This window comes from Lygodium microphyllum, chromosome 1 (genome assembly GCF_053477565.2).
Source record: "Lygodium microphyllum isolate KBCC chromosome 1, Lygodium_microphyllum_v1.1.10, whole genome shotgun sequence".
Classification (NCBI taxonomy): domain Eukaryota; kingdom Viridiplantae; phylum Streptophyta; class Polypodiopsida; order Schizaeales; family Lygodiaceae; genus Lygodium; species Lygodium microphyllum.
In genome coordinates, this window is record NC_141135.1 from 72,028,448 (window position 1) to 72,048,058 (window position 19,611).

General features: G+C 45.8%; 2 protein-coding genes across 3 annotated transcripts in view; both read left to right on the forward strand.

Moving 5' to 3' along the window:
• HCAR (coenzyme F420 hydrogenase family / dehydrogenase, beta subunit family) overlaps positions 1-19,611 on the forward strand; it is a 151,855-nt gene that overhangs the window by 130,897 nt on the left and 1,347 nt on the right. The window contains exons 17-19 of one of the 2 annotated variants that reach the window (XM_087678487.1): positions 12,096-12,160; positions 12,237-12,331; positions 12,415-13,027. In XM_087678487.1, coding sequence (XP_087534613.1) covers positions 12,096-12,160; positions 12,237-12,331; positions 12,415-12,508 — 254 coding nt within the window. In that variant the 3' untranslated portion in view covers positions 12,509-13,027. Of the gene's footprint in view, positions 1-12,095; positions 12,161-12,236; positions 12,332-12,414; positions 13,028-19,611 lie in introns of those variants that run through there. The other variant, XM_087678495.1, reaches the window with a different exon arrangement.
• LOC148041252 (uncharacterized) lies at positions 12,991-17,990 on the forward strand. Its single transcript, XM_087678509.1, has 2 exons — positions 12,991-13,103; positions 13,646-17,990. The coding sequence occupies exon 2, from the start codon at positions 13,984-13,986 to the stop codon at positions 14,668-14,670; it is 687 nt and encodes a 228-aa protein (XP_087534635.1). The 5' UTR covers positions 12,991-13,103; positions 13,646-13,983; the 3' UTR covers positions 14,671-17,990.

The following is a 19,611-nucleotide window of genomic DNA, read 5'->3' on the forward strand; positions in this document are numbered from 1 at the left end:
GGAGCAAGCCACTCTTGAGGTATTACTGCATCTATCTCCCTTCTCCTCAGCTCCACTCCTCTTTGGTAGCTTGATACTCGCTGCAGCACCTCCTCGTCCACCATCTTGTACACCTCTCGCCATATCCTGATGTGGTATGAGCCGGGCCGGCCTTCCAACCAGCCCACTGGATGTGGGGGCGCTCGCCAATCTGTGCCCCTTCCCGATCTTTGACCTAGGGGTTCTAGATCAACGGCTGATGATGTATCTCCTCTTGGCAGCATGGGGGGCTTTGGATTAGGGCCTTACATGGAGGCCCTGCCACACGCGGAGCAAGTTGTGTAAGAAAGGTGATTTGGGCTGACGTGAAGATCCATCTCAAGGACGGCCTCCACTCACCGCGAAGCCTCGGTCTAGAGTCCTAAAGACCCTCCTACAATAGGACCTTCCATGTCTGCCCTCCTGGTGTGAGGCCGCGAACAACTAGCTTGCCTAAGAGGGCCATACTTTGGTACTCTAGGTTTATGATTCCCAGGTCTCCCTCTGGCCGATGCCGTATCATGGTCGCCCACGTCACCTTGGCTGTGGAATCCCTAGAGCCATCTGACTTGGACCAAAGGAAATTTCGTACTAGGCGGCGAAGTTGCACTACGCAGGATGAGGAGAAGCACCAACAGGAGGCGATGTACTAGGCCGTTACAAGGAGGACCTGGTTAACCACCAGGGCTCGGTTTGCTAGTTAGAGGCGAGCCGTTCTCTAGTAGGTCAGCTTTCTCCGAATAGAATCGAGGACTAGAAGAAATTATTGGGCGGGAGTGATGTCGAGTCCCATGTGGAACCCTAGGAAACAGATGGTTTGCCCTCTGCTCACCCATCTAAATCCGAGGTAGACGCTCCGCTTCGTGCTAGAGTCTAGGTATGTGAGGAAACCAACCGACTTTCGCTAGTTGATTTTCGCTTCCGCTGCACAATAGAACACCTCCAGAGTGAGCCTCACTCTCTCCAGCATCAACTCATCGCCCTCTATGTAGAGTGCTGTATCATCTGGATACTCTGAGTCTAACAACTCAGTCTCCTCTCTTACGGGAAGTCGGAGGCCGCATAATCCGCTCACTCGTGACTTGAGGAAATGAGACATCGCCTTTGCAAAGAGTAGGAACAGGTATGGGGCTAGGGGCCAGCCCTGTCGTATCGATCTCTCTAGTCGAAACTCCTCCCCTCACCTACCACCTATGAGAACCCTGTTGGTGGCCGATTTGTCAAGTGCGGAGATCCTGCGAATCCAAGCCTGGGGTGAAACCAACCTTACCATGGTGCCCTCCAGGAAATTCTAGTCCACCTGTCATAAGCTTTCTCGAAATCCAAGAGTAGTACGAACGTCAACCAGTCTCTGCCCACTGTGCTGAGCCCACTCTGTTGCCTCAAAGAAGGTGAATACATTGTCTAGGATGCTCCTATTCTGGACAAAGCTTGTCTGTGTGTCATGGATGATGTCTGGAAGCATAGGGCGTAGTTGTCTACCAATCATCTTTACAAGTGCCTTATAGGCCACTGACATTAAGGTGATTGGTCTCCATTGGGAAAGCTCCAACCAGTCTCCCTCTTTGGGGAGAAGATTGATAAGGCCTGTCGAAAGACTCCCTGGCATCTATCCTGAAGTGAAAATCTCCTGGAAGGCCATTAGTAGGGGGTCCTTCATCACCTCAGGTGGTGAAAAAGGCCTTAGAGAGGCCATCCTCTCTCGAGCATTTCTGCCCGTCCTGTGTATGGAAAGCCTCCTCTAGTTCCTTCTCTGTGAAGGGGGCTAGGAGGGAGGGTCCCATCTCCTCTGTGACGAGGGACAGGATGTGATCCCAAACCTGCTGCCTACATTGCTGTCCTATAGTTGAGGTTGTCTCCTACTCGAAAACGCGTCTGTAGTAGTCGGTGGTAATCTCCATCACCTCATCTGGGCTAGAACGAGTCCTCCCATACGGATCTCGAAGGCTATGTATCTGCTCTCCTGAGGTGCGAGGCTGATGCACATGGAACAACTCCCTACACATCGTGTCCCCCTTCTGCGCCTAGAAAGCTACTGAGGTGCAGAAAGAGAACTTCGAGTGCCTGTCATCTAGGCTAGCAATGGCTGCTCACGTGTGCCTCTTATGTGTGGAGGGTGGGATCCCTTGGTGCCTCCTGTAATAGTCTTTGCGTGGTTGCAAGGTGCCGCAAGAGTGCTCTCTCCTCCTCATAGCTCTAGTGCTTGGCCTGTATGGCTGCCTCTTGGCAAATACTGCTCGACTCGGCTAGGACCTTTGCAATCTCCTCTGCGATGTGGTCCCTCGTGCCCCACTCCTTGGTCCAAATGTGCTCTATTTGTCTCGTTACCTCCTTCCTCCTATAGACCGAGTCAAGGATCTGATAGGATCATGTGTCTAGGGCAGATGTTGGGGGATCAAATATCAGGAGAACCGGGCAATTATCGGACAATGTGGTATCCGCCAATTGCCCAATGTGGCCTCCACAAGAGCCTCCCCACTCTCCCACATAAAACCTGTCCAACTGCTCCAGCAGGACTCCACCTAGCTGCTTGTATCCCCAAGAAAATTCTAAAGCATCGCATGCTCCTACTACCAGTAGAAAGACCTTCCATGCCTCCTGCTTCTCCCTAGCCATGCCTTTGTAGTTTTTGCCTCTGCCTTGCAGGTCCTCCAAAGCCTCCAGGTTGTTGAAGTCTCCTCCAATGATCCAGGAGTCCACCTCTGGAAGTCCATCCACGATCTCTACCCAAAATCTGTTGCGTGCCCTAATCTCCGTAGGGGCATAGACATTGAGGATTCCAAGGCGCGAGTCCCCAATATTCAGTCTGATCCATAGAACCCTCCCTGCCACTATTGTCTTGCGGTCTCGTACATAGGCGGTGAGACTTGGGCCAATAGAGGTGCATACGCTTCCACTCCTGCCGTGGGCACCTATGGCATACTCCTAGTAAGTGTGCGAGCTGCCCGGGAGTACCTTCCGTACTCGTTGGACCTGAGTGGGCGTGAGCTTGTGCTCCTGTAGAAGTAGGATGTCGATCCATCCGGCAAGGGCAGACTGCAGCTCCTGTCGAACAATCAACTTCCTGGAACCACGTGCTCCACTATAGTGGAGACTGTTCACATTCCAGGATGCAAGGTGTAACACCATGGGGGATTGGAGTTCGCCGTCCAGACCTCCGGCACAGCGTGCTTGCATGCCCTGTAGTTTCTCCTCCGCATCAACAGCCTCCACACCGATCAGATGCTTGTTCGGTCAGTCAGAGGTTTCCCCATGAGCTTACACCTTGCATCTTGGAATGTGACAGTCTCTACTACAGTGGAGCATGTGGTTCTAGGAAGTTGATTGTTCTTAGTGGTACTATTAATGCATCTATTAGCCATGTTGAGAGTCGTGACTTTGTACATTGGTAGAAATGGGTCGCCTGTGCCAGGGGGCGCTCGATCACATCCTGCGGAGCTCTCCACTGTGGAGGGGCTCGAAAGATAATGCTCAAGTGTGGGACCTCGGCATCAGCCCACCAGTTAATGTCCATCATGTAACCAGGCCACTGCTGTGCAAATAGTGCTAGTCCTTCTTCTCCCATTCACTGGGAGATGTGGTTCTCCACTTGACTCTTCAACTCCTCTATCTGTGTCGTCGTCCAATCCCCTGAGTGAGAGGACTGAAGGAAAAAAACATAGTTTGGTCCATCCAGTGGTGCTAGTAGATGGACCTTGCTCCTCCTTGACTTACGAACCACAAAGATCCCCACCTCTAGAGGTAGTGGGAACTCTCCGTGCTGCGTAACTCTCAGGTAGGACCATGGGCCACTGCGAAAGAATTCTTGTGGCAATAGTTGTGCCTATCTTGGGAAGGTATGACGGGCGGTAGGGGCAAATGAGCTGGTGGATGTGTGGGAGGGGGAAAACTGCTAGTGCAAGGAGGATGTAGGTGTGTGTGGCTCATCACCTCTTGTGGGAGAAGGGGGGGTGGGTTTGGGGGGGATCACCTGAAACAGGGGCGGATCAGAGGGGGGGGGGGGAGGGGTGCTCTGTAGGGGAGGTTGGGGGGGGGGGGAGTGTTAAGGAAAGTGCTAGGAATTACATTGAGGACACACAAAGTGACCACGATAGAAACAAAAAGACACAGACACAGACACAGAGGGCAAAACTCAAACCCTAAACACAAAACTCAAAACTCAAACCCTAAACGCTAAACTCAAAACTCAAACACAAACAGAAGAAGGGAGAGAGAGAACACAACTCTGAAGTAAATGAATGCTGTAAATGAATGTAAGAGTGTACAGTGTGCTCAGGGGCAGAGCAATGTCGGAGTGTGACGTCCACCGAAGATGGATCCCAAGTCTGTGACCACCACCATGCCTCCATGAAGATGTGGCTTGCTAGGTCTGAGGAAGCCAGGAAAGATCGGGAAGAAGCACAATTTGAATTTCGATGTAGTATGCGCTATCAACCGATTTGATATCTTGAGGGCATGGAGGAGATGCCGCAGTGTTGTGATGCTATGCAGACACAGTGTGAAAAAGCATGGAATGCATCATCATCTGACTTCTTTATTGATCTAGAGAGTTAATGTGATCTGAGTCATTAGTACTAGTGTGAGTTGCATGGATTATCCAAAAATACTAGATTTTTGGATAATTTTAGCCTACTGATTGGGGGCTTGAAATTGTGCACAGTTTGCTGTAAACAACAAGCTGAAACAGTGTCTGAGAGTGTCAGGGCCTGCAATGCTGAAAATGCATGTTGGCTTGACCCTGGAGATGATGGATAGCAGGCTGAACAGTAGTCTGGGACAGTTTGGAGCAATCGCGAGTAGCTGAGAGCTCTCGCCTATAGCAATGGACAGGCTGAAGATGATGTGGCTGTAGTCGATGATGACTGGACAGTAGATGGAGGTGGGCTGCAGGTTGGTAACTGGGCGCCAACAGCAGCAGAGGGTGCATGGGCTGGTGTAACCTACAAAACAAGGATGATTGCTGAATGGGGGCAGCCTATCTATTTATAGATGTGGAAGGGCGCGCCAAAAATTAGGGTTTCCACTAAACTTTCTCAAACCGCTCCTCGTTTTAGGGTTTCCATTGATTTCTCTCGAACCGCTCCCCGTTTTAGGGTTTTACTCTAAAAGAGCCTTTTTAGTGTGTTTTGGGGCTGTTTAAGAGGCTAATCGACAAGTAATGCACATTTTAGCTCAATACCCCCTCTTAGGCCCAAAACCGAGCTGAAAGGTTAGGCCAACCATTGTGATGTTTATGTACCCCAAGGCGTCCCACCCCAAAGCAGCCAAGGCATTGGACAAAGGGTGTATGTTGGCTGCCTGGTTGCCTACCAAGACTACATAAGCGATGGCTATCTTACCAAGGGAATCCAAGTAGTCACCCTAGAGAGGACAGGGCATCGGACAAAGGGTGCACGTCGGTTGCCGAGTGGCCTACCAAGCCCTATAAAGGTGGATGGAACTACATGGAACTTTTACGTTTTTTTTTTTTTTTTGAATAAGTGTGATAAATTTTATGGGATGCGGCCGATTGAGAAATAGTGACCCAGAAGACGAGAGTAGGGAGGGTACACCCAACACATCACAAAACAGTACAAGCTAACCCATCCACTCAGGGTGTCGATGTAGAAGAGGGTGGGATGGGAGGGAAGTAAGAAGTGTGTGTAATATGCTCAAATGAAACAAAAGTTGTAGATGTACCTGAATTTCGTCTGCTTCGTGAGCTCTCTATATTGAAGTTCACATACGCAAAGCCATCCGGAGCTTGTACCTCGAAAGCAGAAACAGACGAGGGTTTTGATTCATGCAAAACAAAAGAATTATACAAACCTGACATCGGAATTGACTGAGATGATGAAGATGGATCGGCAGACGTTTCGAATGCCGTATGTCCTCCATGATCGAAGAGGTGGCCAGCCTCACCAACCGGTCCGGGTGTGGTAGCAAAACTAATAGGAGGGGTGTAAACATCACCATACTTGTTGCGATAGTACTCCTCAAAGTCCTCTTTTGTCATGTTAGTGAAATCTGGTGAAGGTGGAGTGTCGTCCTCCTCACCGAGTCCATAATGCCGTCTTAGGGCCTCCAATGATGGAGAAGCCTGATAAGACATCATAGGAACTGGAGGAGAAGGTGTCCGGGACATTGTGATTTGGTTACAAGTCGTATTGTGTGCCTCGCATAAAGACCAGCTATCCACAATATCCGCAGGATACTCTTTACAAGAGCACCGGCTCTGATACCATGTTAAGGAAACTGCTAGGGTTTGCACTAAGGACACACAGAGTGTATGACGACGACAGAAACACAAAGACATAGACACAGACACAGAGGGCAAAACTCAAATCCTAAACGCAAAACTCAAATCTCAAACACAAAGAGAAGAAGGGAGAGAGAGAACACAACTCTGAAGTGAATGAATGCTGTAAATAAATGTAAGAGTGTACAGTGTGCTCAAGGGTAGAGCAATGTCGGAGTGTGACGTCCACCGAAGACAGATCCCAAGTCTGTTACTGCCAATTGGAGTGTAGGAGTGCTGAATAGTGAATGGCAGCAGGCTGGTCACCAAAATGCAGCAGTCTGGTGGCTGGAAACTGGTAAACGCAGTAGTGCACCACCGATCAGGGGCTGGAAACTGTGCACAGTCTGCTGTGAATAGCAGGCTGAAGCAGTGTTTGAGAGTGTCAGGGCCTGCAATGCTGAAAACGTAGGCTGGCTGACCCTGGAGATGATGGACAGTAGGCTGAACAGCAGTTTGGGATAGTTTGGAGCAGTCGCCAGAAGCTGAGAGCTGTCGCCTACAGCAATGGACAGGCTGAAGATGATGTGGCTGCAGTCGATGATGGCTGGACAGTAGATGGAGGCGGGCTGCAGGCTGGAAACTGGGCGCCAACAACAGCAGAGGGTGTGTGGGCTGGTGTAACCTGCAAAACAAGGATGATTGCTGAATGGGGGCAGCCTGTCTATTTATAGATGTGGAAGGGCGCGCCAAAAATTAGGGTTTCCACTAAACTTTTTCGAACCTCTCCCGGTTTTAGGGTTTCCATTGATTTCTCTCGAACCGCTCCCCGTTTTAGGGTTTTACTCTAAAAGAGCATTTTTAGTGTGTTTTGGGGCTGTTTAAGAGGCTAAACAGCAAGTAATGCACATTTTAGCTCAACAGGAAGAAGCTCAAGGAATGGTGGGATGGTGGAAGATATGTGGCGGGTGCGGGGGTGGGTGTGGGGGTTGTGGGATCTCAAATGAGGTAGTCTGTGGTGCGGGTGGTGGATGTGGGGGATTGTGGTTGTGCTGGGTGGGGCGGGCAAGGGGGGATTGCAGAGTCCTCTGCCGAGGGGGCGTCACTCGCTCTACTGCTTCTTGCTCTCAAGGCTGCGTTTGAGGAGCTAGTGACGGCCCCCCTTGCCGTCTTTCTCTCTGTCGTCTCTGGACCTGTGTGAAGCCGTCAGTGTCGACCTTCGGGCCTATCGGCGGAACTGCCTTGGCTTCGAAGCGTGTACAATCTATTGCCCGATGCCCAAAGTCGTGGCAGCGCAGGCACTGCCCTGGTTGCCTGGTCACAATGACCTGCTGCCTCAATCTCCAGGAACTTTGGTATACTCTTTGTGTCTTTCATAGCCACTCGTACCTTGGGGACTCCTGTGGCTATCACTGCGTCTGCGAAGGAGGCAGGATGAACTATGCCGAAGAGGCGTCCAGAGTCCTCCACTAACTGGCGGTACTCTACTGCCAGTCCAGGGAAAAGTAAGGCGACTGGGTGTCTGATAAATCTGTTGTGGATCTCAAAGGTCTCCACTGTGAAGCCGCTATACGAGGGAACCATGTAAATGACTCCCTTCTTGGAGGCATAGGGCGAGCTCTCCACTAACTCACGAGCTGAATCCGTAGTGGTGAGATGAACCATGAAGATCCCTTGGCCCATGAGAACCGCCTCCTCCACGATTTGCGCTATGCCAATGCGCAGCGTGGAGTGAAGCCACTCCCGAAGTTGGGCCCTGGATGGAGAGTGTCCTATTACTTGACCAAAGATCGTTGTTTCCTTTAGCTCTGGCTCCGTGACACAAACGGCTAAGAACTATTCCTCCAAGAGGATGACGCACAAGGTGTTTGACTGGGGGGCACTTGTAGAATGCACCAGCGTTTGACCAGAGGTTTCCATTGTGCGACCCTGCTGAGAACTTACTAAACACTCTGCTGTGATGCCGGCAGGGGGGCGTTGCTGTAGATGGAAGGTGCAATAAGAGGGGGGGGGGGGGGGGTTGTTTTCGGGCGGTGGAGGGGTGCTGGACTCCACGTATTGCAGGCTCATTACGGGGACACATGGGTGGCCTATCGGGCAGAGCTGCCAGACGATCAAGGTTGGGACAGCATAGCAGAGGAACTGTGCGGGGAGGGGGCGCTGCACGTCTGGAGAGTTTGGCTGGAGCGCGATGGATGTCCAGTTGGAGGCGGAGGGTGTGATGTTAGGCAGCTGGAGGAGGGGGCGCGAAGGCAGTCAGTCGGGGGGAGGGGGGGAGACATTAAGACAGCTGGGGGAGGATGCGTGATGGCGTGTTGGGCAGGGGGTGGCGCGAAAGGTGGGCAGGAACACTGGGAGAGGGGGCATGACTGGTGGACAGAGGTGTTGGGCGATGGGGTGCGATGGCAGGCAGGTGGGGGGGTAGCGACACGATGGCAGGCAGCAGCGTGTTGGCAGGGAGCTCAATGTGGTCTTCTCGGCAATCCTATAAGTTTAGCCTGAAAGAAGAAGGCTTGACTTGTCCATTGACCATGCATGATCCTTGATAAGCAAATGATATATGTGATTTGCAAGTGATTGCTCTAAGATGAGTTGATTATTAATTTTCCAATCCTGCCAAGTGTTTCGAGTCCAAGGAAAGAATGCTTTGCTAAATAAGCAAAGGATCCGAAATTGTTGTCCACAGATTGTAGTATCCTCTAGGCACATGAAAGTTTGTTTGCACAGAATGGAATGAGTGCAAAGTAGTGATTGAGGGCTCCAAGCATCAACAATAGAGACTAGGCCAAGTGTGGCCATCTTGGTCAATTGATGGGAGTAAGCTTCTTGTTTTGCATCCCAAGAAACAATTCTAGAAGTAGCCAAAATCTCAAATGGCAAGGAATTGGCTGACAATGAATGTTTTGGAGGATGCCAATAGGACTTCTTGAGGAGCACTTGCCAAGAGCAGACAAGGTGAGTCAACTGTGGGGAGGATTTTAGTTGGTTGCGTTGATTGACACTAAGGACATGCAACTATGAGGCATGAATTTGAGTGTTGCCATGCAAAGTTCGTATGACTTCAAAAAAAATCTAGCATTGGCAACCTAGGGCTGCTGCCCAACACACATGCCATTGAAAAAAGTCCATGGTAGGCTGCCATGTGTCTCCATGTCTAAAATTGCACCACCCCATTCATTTAGGTTTTACATATATGAGCCTAGGAAGTCCATCTAATGCCAAAATTCTTTGAGTTGTTTTGTCACAACGTGAAGCAAAATGGACCGTGTGACTTTCTGTAAGGCAATCTTTAACCAATTCAGCAATGGTAACTAATATGGGATCATCAGCAGCATAACCATTTGGGCAACTTTGAGCTGCGCACGGAAAGGCCATACCTTTGGTTTCTAATAAACAAATTGGTTCACAATACGAGTCGAAATCCAATTGATGCTTGGGTACAACTATACACCATAGAATATCCCAAATGCCCTGTCATGTTCTTGCATTGCCGCTAGCCAATGCAAGTAAGTCTTGTTCCATGCAACTTATAAGAGCTGATTTGTGCATGTGAATGTGCAATCGTGATACTAGAGCAAATAATTCCCATTTTTCCATGGCTCTGTGAACATTGTCTTTGCTAGCGTTTGAGAACATTTTGTGGTCATCTGCCAATTCTTGGCCGACTAATTGTTGTTGCGAAGGGAGAGGCAAGCCAACCACCTCACCATTTTCTGTCAGATGGGATAATATCATTAGAGTAGGCTGGGTTGCAAGAGCAAAGAACAGGGACTCAAGGAACACCCTTGCCTAGCAGATCTGGAAAGTGAGAACCGCTCGTAACACCTCCCTCTAGTATCACCCATGCATATGAGCTCTAACTTCTAGTATAGAGCAGTATTTGAGATTTTCGGTCCAAAACCCATCTTTTGCATGAGATGGGCCATAAAGCAGAAATCCAAGTGATCAAAAGCTGTTGCGAAGTGTAGCTGAACCATCACTATCTCTTGATATATATACTATGCATTATTAGTTGCCATCTATATACTGGGAATATTATGGAAAATATGATGTCCTTTGAGGAAACCATATTGGGTAAGGTGCACTATCTATGGTAGATGTTTATGCAATCATTAGCTAACATTTTGGAAAAATTCTTATACATACCACCCATCAAGGAAATAGGCCTTCCAATGATAAGTAGAGGAAGGCGAGGGCACTTTTGGGAGCAATTTGATAACTCCCATCTTCCAAGAGTTAGGTATAATCACCATTTCCCAAGCTTCATAACAAAGAGAGGCACAAGCACATTTGCATACTTTGCAAAGAGTTCATTCGTTAGGCCATCCTAGTCAAGGCTTTTGTCCTTGGACATATGTGACAAAGTTGCATCCATTTTATCTTCACTACTATCTTCTTCCATGGTCCAGCTATGCAAGAGGAAACTCGATTCTTGACTGGATCATGTAATACAGACCAAGCAATCACAGCCCTTCCAGAGGCATACAGTTGGGGCCCAAGCAAATCCATGAAGTGATCTTTAAACCCATGCATCATGTTTTTTGAACCTGTAATCATCTGGTCTGAGGAGTTTTACAACTGCACAATGTTCTACTTAGCAGAAGAAGATGTAGGCTGTGATAAAGCTTAAGTGTGTGGCAATTATTGTCATAGAGAGTCTTGCTCAAAGTTGCAAGCTTAACTTGTTAGTATAGTTGCAAGAGGAATGTTTAACAACAGTTGTCAAGTGCAAAAATGCAGAAAATATGACATGATCATTTGGAGTGTCAATTAAAAGTGAATCACCAATGATAAAAACTGCTCTGTTGCTGCCAATCTCTGCCTTGAAGTGTAGCATGGTGGATCCCATATCGTCTAGCCACTCTTTGCACATTACATACAAGTAGATCATAAGAAGTAACTCTAGCATTAGGAAGGGCAAGCAAAAACTGATCTAGAAGTTCCCTCATATAACCATCAAAGACATCATGTTCAAGAATGAAGAGTTTAAAATGGAATGGCAGCTTGCCCAAATGATTCTGAAAGAGGTGCATAGGCTGTCTGAGCATTGGCATATTCAAAAGGAAAGTAATCAGAAAAGACATACAGCTGCTGAACCACAATCTCCAATGCCTTTGGAAAGAAAGAATCATCATGCATAACATACATGTGATCCTACCTACTCCAAGTATCCAAATACTAGGCAGAGTGGAAGGTATAGCTGTGTTGTAAAGGACCTAGCCAAGGCCATAGGTCTTGCTTAGGGATTCTTGTTTGCCCTCATCCTTGTCATGCTCTACATGTGGAGCAATTGTGGGTGCACATCTTGAGGATAAACGATTACTACCAATTTCTTATGGTAGCAATTTGCACAAACATAATGCATGCCTGTGATCATGGGAATCAAGTGCAAGCCTTGACACTGATAGGAGAAGGCGGGGCATACATGGACTACTTGGAGATGCTGGGGATTTCCTTCAGCTTCTGCTCTGTAAGCATACATGCATGCCGTTGCATTACTGTGCTCACTTGGAGAACAGCATATGTGCAAGGCTCATCCAGGGGTCCGAATTGACGAGAGAAGGAAAATTTATCGATCTACTTCAATATCTTCTCAGGTTCCATGTCACTTCTAGAGTCCTATGCAATAAGGGAAATAGAATGCACAATCTACATATGTTAGGGTACCTTCTATTGTGAACTGGTGTGCTGTATACCTGGGTTTTAGTTTTTGTTGCCTTGGGCTTTGTACTCTCAGTTTGTCATAACTCTAGATGCATACTTCTATTAAATAAAACAAAAGTGATGGTGAATCTAGGTGCAGAGGTGTAACTCTTTACAAAATATCTATTCTTCTCCATTGACATTGTACTGACTGCAGGAAAGGGACAAAGTTCTCCAGCACCCAGATTTATTGGAAATCTGATTGCCTTTCTTCTCAACCTGGTATACACAATGAGTAGTCATGGAAGTCCTCTATCTTTTTTGGTCCCTTACAGCGATTTGATGTTTGATGTTTCAGGTTGGCCCCAAAGGTCTTGAGTTTGCACGATATTCCTTGGACTATCACAACATCCGAAATTATTTGCACGCTCACAGAGCATGGGGGAGAGAGAGGTATTATCTTGCTCTTCTTTACCCTTATTATTATGATTTGTGTTGTTAATTTGGTTCAGAATAGAGGATTCTTCTTTGATCAGGGCAGGAGAACACATACCGTTTTATGCAAAAAAGCTTGTTGGAATGTATAATGAGAATGGTGAAATAGACAGACTTTTGTCTGAAGCACAGTGATACGTGGCTGCAAGTTCAGGTCTAGACTGCTGTATTGAATTGCGATTTCAGATTTGCTGCATGCAGCAGACTTTTCTGTTTTCAGATTCCAGACACAAAGCCATGCATCAGTCCACAACCAAGATATGGTGATACTTTGCGCTGGCAGATGTGAAACCATAATTGTGGCGAAGGAGAATATGCGGTGGTGTAACCTTTTGTACAGTTGGGCTCTAGTCTCCCTGCAGCCTAGATTGTAAACTACATCATGCAAATGTGACTGTGCTTAGGTTCCTCTCAGCTGACGTAGCCGATAATATGCAGCGGTAGTTTCTCATGGATTAAGATACTTGTATTTTTTGACAGCCTCGACAGGAATTCCGGGATTGTACATATGATTTGTACAAAATACTAGAAAGCTGCATATTTTATCTGATGTATCATAAATTGAAAGACTTGTTTTCTCAACTGGATGTCGTCTTTTTGGGCAGCATCTTTTCTGATTTTCGAGGCTGAGGGGGACAACTTGTGAAAGAGATCCTTTCTTTGCTCCGGTCCTAGAGTTACTGGAAGCAGCATCAGCCCTAAACTCCCTGTTGACCATCATGGCTACTGTGTAAGAATGAGTTGGGTGCCAATGAAAATTTTTAAGGATATCAAAGAGGAAGAGAATGTCTCTTTATGTTCCTAGTGATGAAATTAGGGATTGCATGTTATGCATGTGTCAATGGTCATAACAATAGGCCTTCCTGGTATTTGGCATGTTGAAGTCCTTTAGAGATCTTCAATCAACTCATGGTTTTGGAGAAATAAGTTTTTGAGGGGAAGACCATGCACACCATGGTTGCCTCTGTGCATCCTGCACATGATGGTCAAAAGTGCTCAAAACTTGATCCAAGCATATACTTAAGAGTAATCTGTCAAAGGAGTAGCTATGAGAAGTACAGTGCTCCCTCAAATAGTCTGATATCCTTTCTAGAATATCATGGAAATAAGGGAAAGACCATAAAATAGGGGGAGTTCTTCTTCAAACAAACCCCTCCATAACAAGGTTCCAAGCAAGATGAAAGTGGATGGTCAGAACAGTTAAAGCCATTTATCACCATTAATGTGAGGTGACTGCTGTCTGACACGTATCGTCTTTTTGCATGCATGCAGTCGAACAAACGTTCCTCAAATGATGGTGAGGCGAGGGCAGAGAAAACATCTAGGATCAAGGGTGACATGATGGAACTGGATTTTGTCAGTGTAGTGCATAAGCAGGAGATCATGGTGGAAGTCGAAAAGGAGCTGCGAGCAAGCTTGAAGGAGTACAACGAATGGAGGAGAAAGAACAGATGTTATGGGAGAAAGGTCCTGCGTGTGCCTGCAGCATTCAGCCTACCAAAACTTAAAGTGAAATCAGGCAGTATGATGTGGCGGGAGTGTTTTTCTATTTCCTTGGGCATCTTCCATCTGAGGAAGAGTTTGTCAGATGGTTTTCATCCACCTACCAGATGAAAGCCTCTCTGTCGCAGTTTCACTTTGTGGGTAGGGGTTTCTATTTTGCTTTGCTGGCTAATGGTGCTGACTGGTCCTCGGAAGCTCAGTGGCTTTGTGGGCAACTTGTTCTATGCAGTGCCACGGTCCCTAGGGAGTCTTTTGACCTGGAGGAAACTCTCAGGACAGAGTGTCCAGTCTGGGTACATTTTCTTACCCTCCCGGACTGGTTGGATAGTGAAGTCAGTGCTGTGACTGAATCACTGGGGAGGTTACTAAATGTCCTGTCGTGCCTACCTGGCGAAATCAAGGCTCAGAAGAGGGTGTGCATGCTGTGGGACAGACAGACAGAAATTCCAGACTTCCTGGAATATGATGCAAATGATATTGAAATCTGCACTGAAGTCAGATTTTTGCCATTCCCAGATGCATGTTACATCTGTAAGGAATCCAGTCACTTCGCAAGAGTGTGCTCTGAGCGGCTGGAGGTGGAAGATGAAAGAAGACAGCCTCACATGCAGGCCCGAGGTGGCACTCTCCCAGCACCCATGGAGAATCAAAAATCAGTGGCTCCTAAAGGGGCTACGATTTTGCAGGACAAAGAAAAGCAGTCAAATAATGAGCTCTACCCTTGTCAGTGGTTCATCCCATTCAGGGTGTTCCTAAGCAGCAGCTTTAGAAGAGTAACGAGTGTTGTTGGGTGACCCCTGAGCAAAAGTGATAATGGATCTTAATATGTTTCGTGCGTGCATGAAACACTAGGTTCCATGCCACTACAATGGCACTCTGACTATCAGTGAAGAAAGCAGTAGGCTCTATGATAGGTACATCCAAACCATCTAACAACCGTCTAAGCCATACGCAATAGGCTCCATGACAGGTACATCCAAACCATCTAACAACTGTCTAAGCCATACACATTCAATTGTGATAGTGAAAGCTGCATTGTATTTAGCTTCACATGACGATGTGGCGACAGTGGATTGTTTCTTGCTAAGCCAAGAGATGCAAGCTGAGCCGAAAGAAACAGTTGCTACTAGTAGTAGAGTAACGAGAATCATAATCACCTACCCAATCAGAATCACTATAAGCATGCAAGTGCAAACACGCTTGACAGCTTGCCAATGTGACATGTGTGGCAGATGTATATGTGTGCTGAGGGCTGAAATTGCAAATTGTATGTTCAGCCTTGTGTTGCATAGGCAAATAAGACATCCAACTGCTGGAGCATATGATAGGATATCAAACAAGTCACTATCATCATGCAATGACAGCTTCTGTCTAGGTTCCATTGGTGACAAACTGGCTTGCAATCCTGTAAGCCAAACCTCTCAAGAAGTTTATCAATGTATCTCGACTGTGACAATCCAATGCCTCTAGCATCATGAATGAACTGAATGGCCAAGTTATAGTGCAAAGGCCCTAAATGTGACATCTCAAAAGTTTGCTACAAATTTTGTTTGAAAGTTGAAATTTGATCAGCATGTGTCCCTATGAGCAAAAGATCATCAATATATAGACATATGACCATCAAGGATTCCCCTACTTTACATATGTAAAGAGTAAACTCTGATGAGCTATTTATGAATCCTTGGCTGAGTAAAAAGGCATCAATCTTTGCATATCAAGCTCAAGGAGCTTGTTTTAAACCATATAAAGCCTTTTTTAGCTTATAGACCAAGTGTTAGGATCCCTCAATTGCAAAACCAATGGGCTGCTATACATACACTTATTCTTGAAGTTTCCCATTTAAAAATACAGTCTTTACATGAAGTTGATGTACAATCCATCCATAATGGACAATCAAAGCAACCATAGACCTAATGGTAGTCATGCAGGAGGTAGGAGCAAATGCCTCCTCATAGTCAGGGTCTTTCTTTTGTGCGTAGCACTTGGCCACAAGCCTGGCTTTAAGGAATTAGATAGAACTATTGGATTTATGCTCTGAAGTTAATTCTCGAAGGGATAAAAATCCTAGTTTTAGTATTTTAGTGTCCAATATAGAGATAGAGAGGAAGTGCAAGACTAAGCAAACTTATCGAGTTTTCGATATTAGATTAGTTGGACTACTACGAACGAGTGTCGTAAATATTGAGGAAGGCTAATATAAATCACAGAAATTGGTTATCAATATCACCTATTCAATGCAACACCTCCTAGGAGTTGGCTTGACAATCTGGTTAAAAGTGGCTTGGTCTTTGGCTGGTCAATTTGCATTGAGCATAACATGGTATCAAACCTGGATGCATTGCAATTGCTTTCCAAACGTTGACCTACGTGGAGTGTGAAAGGAAACCCGAGTTGCAGGGTAGAGGAACGGTTTCTTAGAGCAAGCTTGGTAAGAAACTATTAAATCTCCTAGATTGTTCAAAATATATAAGAGTGGATATTATTCGTATTTTCTTTGTGTTAGAGCAGCGCATTGAGCGGTCAATCCTCTTGGTGTAGGAGAGCTGCAGTGGGGCCGCGACATTCAGTCGGAGGGGTGCCTCCTTTATGTTTGTGTTACATGGTACATTATACCAAGATGTATAGGATCTCCCTCTGAGGAGAGTAAGGACAATCGTTGAACTATGTTCTATTACAAACACAATATCTCTAGTAGCGATTAGGGTAGTGTGTCCTTGGATACTCTTGGTCGCGAGGCCGTGTGGGGTTGTCTTGTGAGGATTATAGAGGCCTAGGTAGTGCCTAAAGCTAGTGTTGGGTCCGTTTTAGGTGGTAACAAGTGTTTCTACAGAAGATCATTTAGTTAGCAATTCCCCTAGGGGGCATTCCTATGCCTAATCTTGTTCCACTTTCGCAAAAATCTCCTTATGTTCCTTCTCCTCCATTGGCCAAATTATTTGTCTTCATCCTCAACTAGGAATTGACTCAGTGGGCAAAGAGAGTAGGCCTCAGGGTAGAGGAGCAAGGTTGATTCAAGAAAGGTTTTTAATGTTAAATCATATCTTCAGACTTAAGAGCCATTATCGAGGAGGGTAAAGCTTATGAGAGATGGATCGAGTCTTGATTTGTGGATTTCCACAAGGCTTTTGACATACTGACAAGGTCAAATTGTTACACATGCCATATGGCATGGGAGGACCTAGAGAGCTCATATAGGGTTTTCTAGCATTATATGAGTTGGTGGTTGGTAAAGTACATACAACTAAGGGTCTCTTAGCTCTCGTTTACTCTATTATTGGAGTGAAGTAGGGATGTTCTCTCTCATTGATACTTTTTGGACTATACATTGATGAGATTTTCAACGACATTGTTAGAAGAGTGAATAGAGAAGCCTTATGGATTAGGTAGTTGGATAGCCTCTCACTATATGCAAATAACACTATGTTCATAGAGTTGACTTCCCACAAGGGCTACAGACATTTGGATGCATTATACTCCTTTGCACATGGCAATGGGCTCTTAGTTGACCTTGGTTTTACTAAGTTATGGTGTTTCATATTACATCACAATGGGTTAAGGGATTAACATCAAGCTTTTCTTGTGGATAGTAGTTAGTGGAGTATGTTGATTCTTGTACATATCTGTGGGTTTATTTACAAGGCCCACTTGCTCTTCAAGAGAGAGAGCAGAGACAAGATTTATATGGAGGAATAGAACATTGAGAGGGTTGGAGAGGATGTGCTTAGGCATATAGTTCCATGAGCCTTGTAATAAGTTATGGCTACTTGCTATATCAAGAATGTTTTATGGAGTACAAATTTAGGGGTCTAGCATCGACCATTATAATAGATCAAGTGATACATATGATGGATGGAGCTCAACGGAGAGGCCATTGGTCTCCATGATTTTCAACAGGATTGTATGTAAGGCCTTCGTCCTCCATGAGATTGTTGGAGTTGAGTTAGGGGCTTCTCTAATTGTGGTAGAGACTCTTACTAAATCAATATCAATTTTACATAGCCTATGGGAGCTCCCCTCACATTGATATGCATTGGTAGCCCTTGAATCTTTGCAATAGCTTGTTGCAGAGGGTCATACGTTATGCTAGTATGCTTGGATGACAACATGGTTCAAGTTACATGGTTATAGCATGGATAGGTTACCCCCCCCCCCCCCTCCCCTTTTAGTATTCCCTTGATGCATTGCCTTTGATTTAAGTAACTTAGAGGTTGGCAAGATAATCAAAGAGTATCTTATTTAGCAAGACAAGGACATGCTGACACCAATACATGAAATGGAGATAAATATGGCTTTCTTGAGATTATTTTCTCAACACCATTGAGGATGGCTTTATTATACACTTAAGACACATGGATACTCACTTATCGCATAGAAATAGATGTGTCAAAGGTTTGATATGAACCTCCTCATGCCAATTGAGATTGAGATTAGCAAATATACATCCATACTCTTAGAGGAGCATATATGACAAATTTGCTAACGAGAGCTAGGCACAGACAAGCATCACATCTACTGATGCACATTGCTATGAGATCCAAGGCCACTTGCATTATCCATTCAGGGATGGATTTGGGCCATTGTTGTGAGTCATGAACTCCACTAGCCAAAGATGCCTTCAACTTTTTCTCCTAAAGATATGAGGACTAAGAAAGACCATCCTCAAAGTCAAAGCACAAGTTTGTGGAGGGCCTATTTAGAAATAGTTCACAAATTTCTGAATGAGGAGCACTTACATAGTCTTGGAGTAGATTTGTCCTACACTAAGGAGTACCAAGGAGTCCCCTACATAGCCTCAACTTACATCTATGCGAGGGACACTGATTGATTGAGTAGTTTGGCATGGCTAATCCATGCATCTTAGAGCTCAACAAATATGTTGATGAGAGATGCATAGGAGGATACAATAGACCATTGGTTAAGCTAGAGAAGGCCACCTAGGTTCTCTACATGGGAGGAGAATGAGGTTATGCTTCAGTAAATTGATGAGGGATTTCTTAATATGATGTGTATCCTCATCTCCTCTGAGATTCATTTTATCACTTATGATGCTACCAGCTAGTTTCTTTTGGTATCAACATGTAGATCTAGATATCTCTTGTTATATTTCTTATCTTTAGAAACTTATACCATTTTACAAATGTTTGGAGCTTATGGCCTCATAGGTCATTTTGGCCTCGTGTTGTTGATGTTAACAAATCGTTTCATTTCATTTCATTGCTCTCTCTCTCTCTCTCTCTCTCTCTCTCTCTCTCTCTCTCTCTCAAAGCCAGTGAATGGATGAGAAGTAGCATGTATGTGTGGAAAGTGATAATGGGCATGGGTAAAGTGGAGGGAACAAGAGAAGAAAGTGACAGGGAGGATGGTGAATGTAGCAAAGCCAACCAAGCATAGAGGATGTCATGAGGAAAGTGGTGTGGAGTTGGTGTGATAGGCACAAAGAGAGAGAGAGAGAGAGAGAGAGAGAGAGAGAGAGAGAGAGAGAGAGAGAGACTTGGTGTGTGTGTATTTGGGGGGCAGGGGGAGGAGCAAATTTGTAATGTGTTATTGTGAATGGTCTAATATTTCTTTCACATAAAGCATGCAAGGAATGCTAGTATACTATTATTAATACCATTAAGCACCACAAAATATAATGGAAGTTGTACACTTAAACCAACATTGTTGTGTTGTCCATATGCTTCATAAGGCAACCAAACTTTGGTCCATGCAAATAACTATGAAATGTCTTGAGTGAT

Excerpts from the sequence above, each read along its gene's own strand:
- LOC148041252 (XM_087678509.1), top strand. The coding sequence starts at position 13,984 with ATGAAAGCCTCTCTGTCGCAGTTTCACTTTGTGGGTAGGGGTTTCTAT.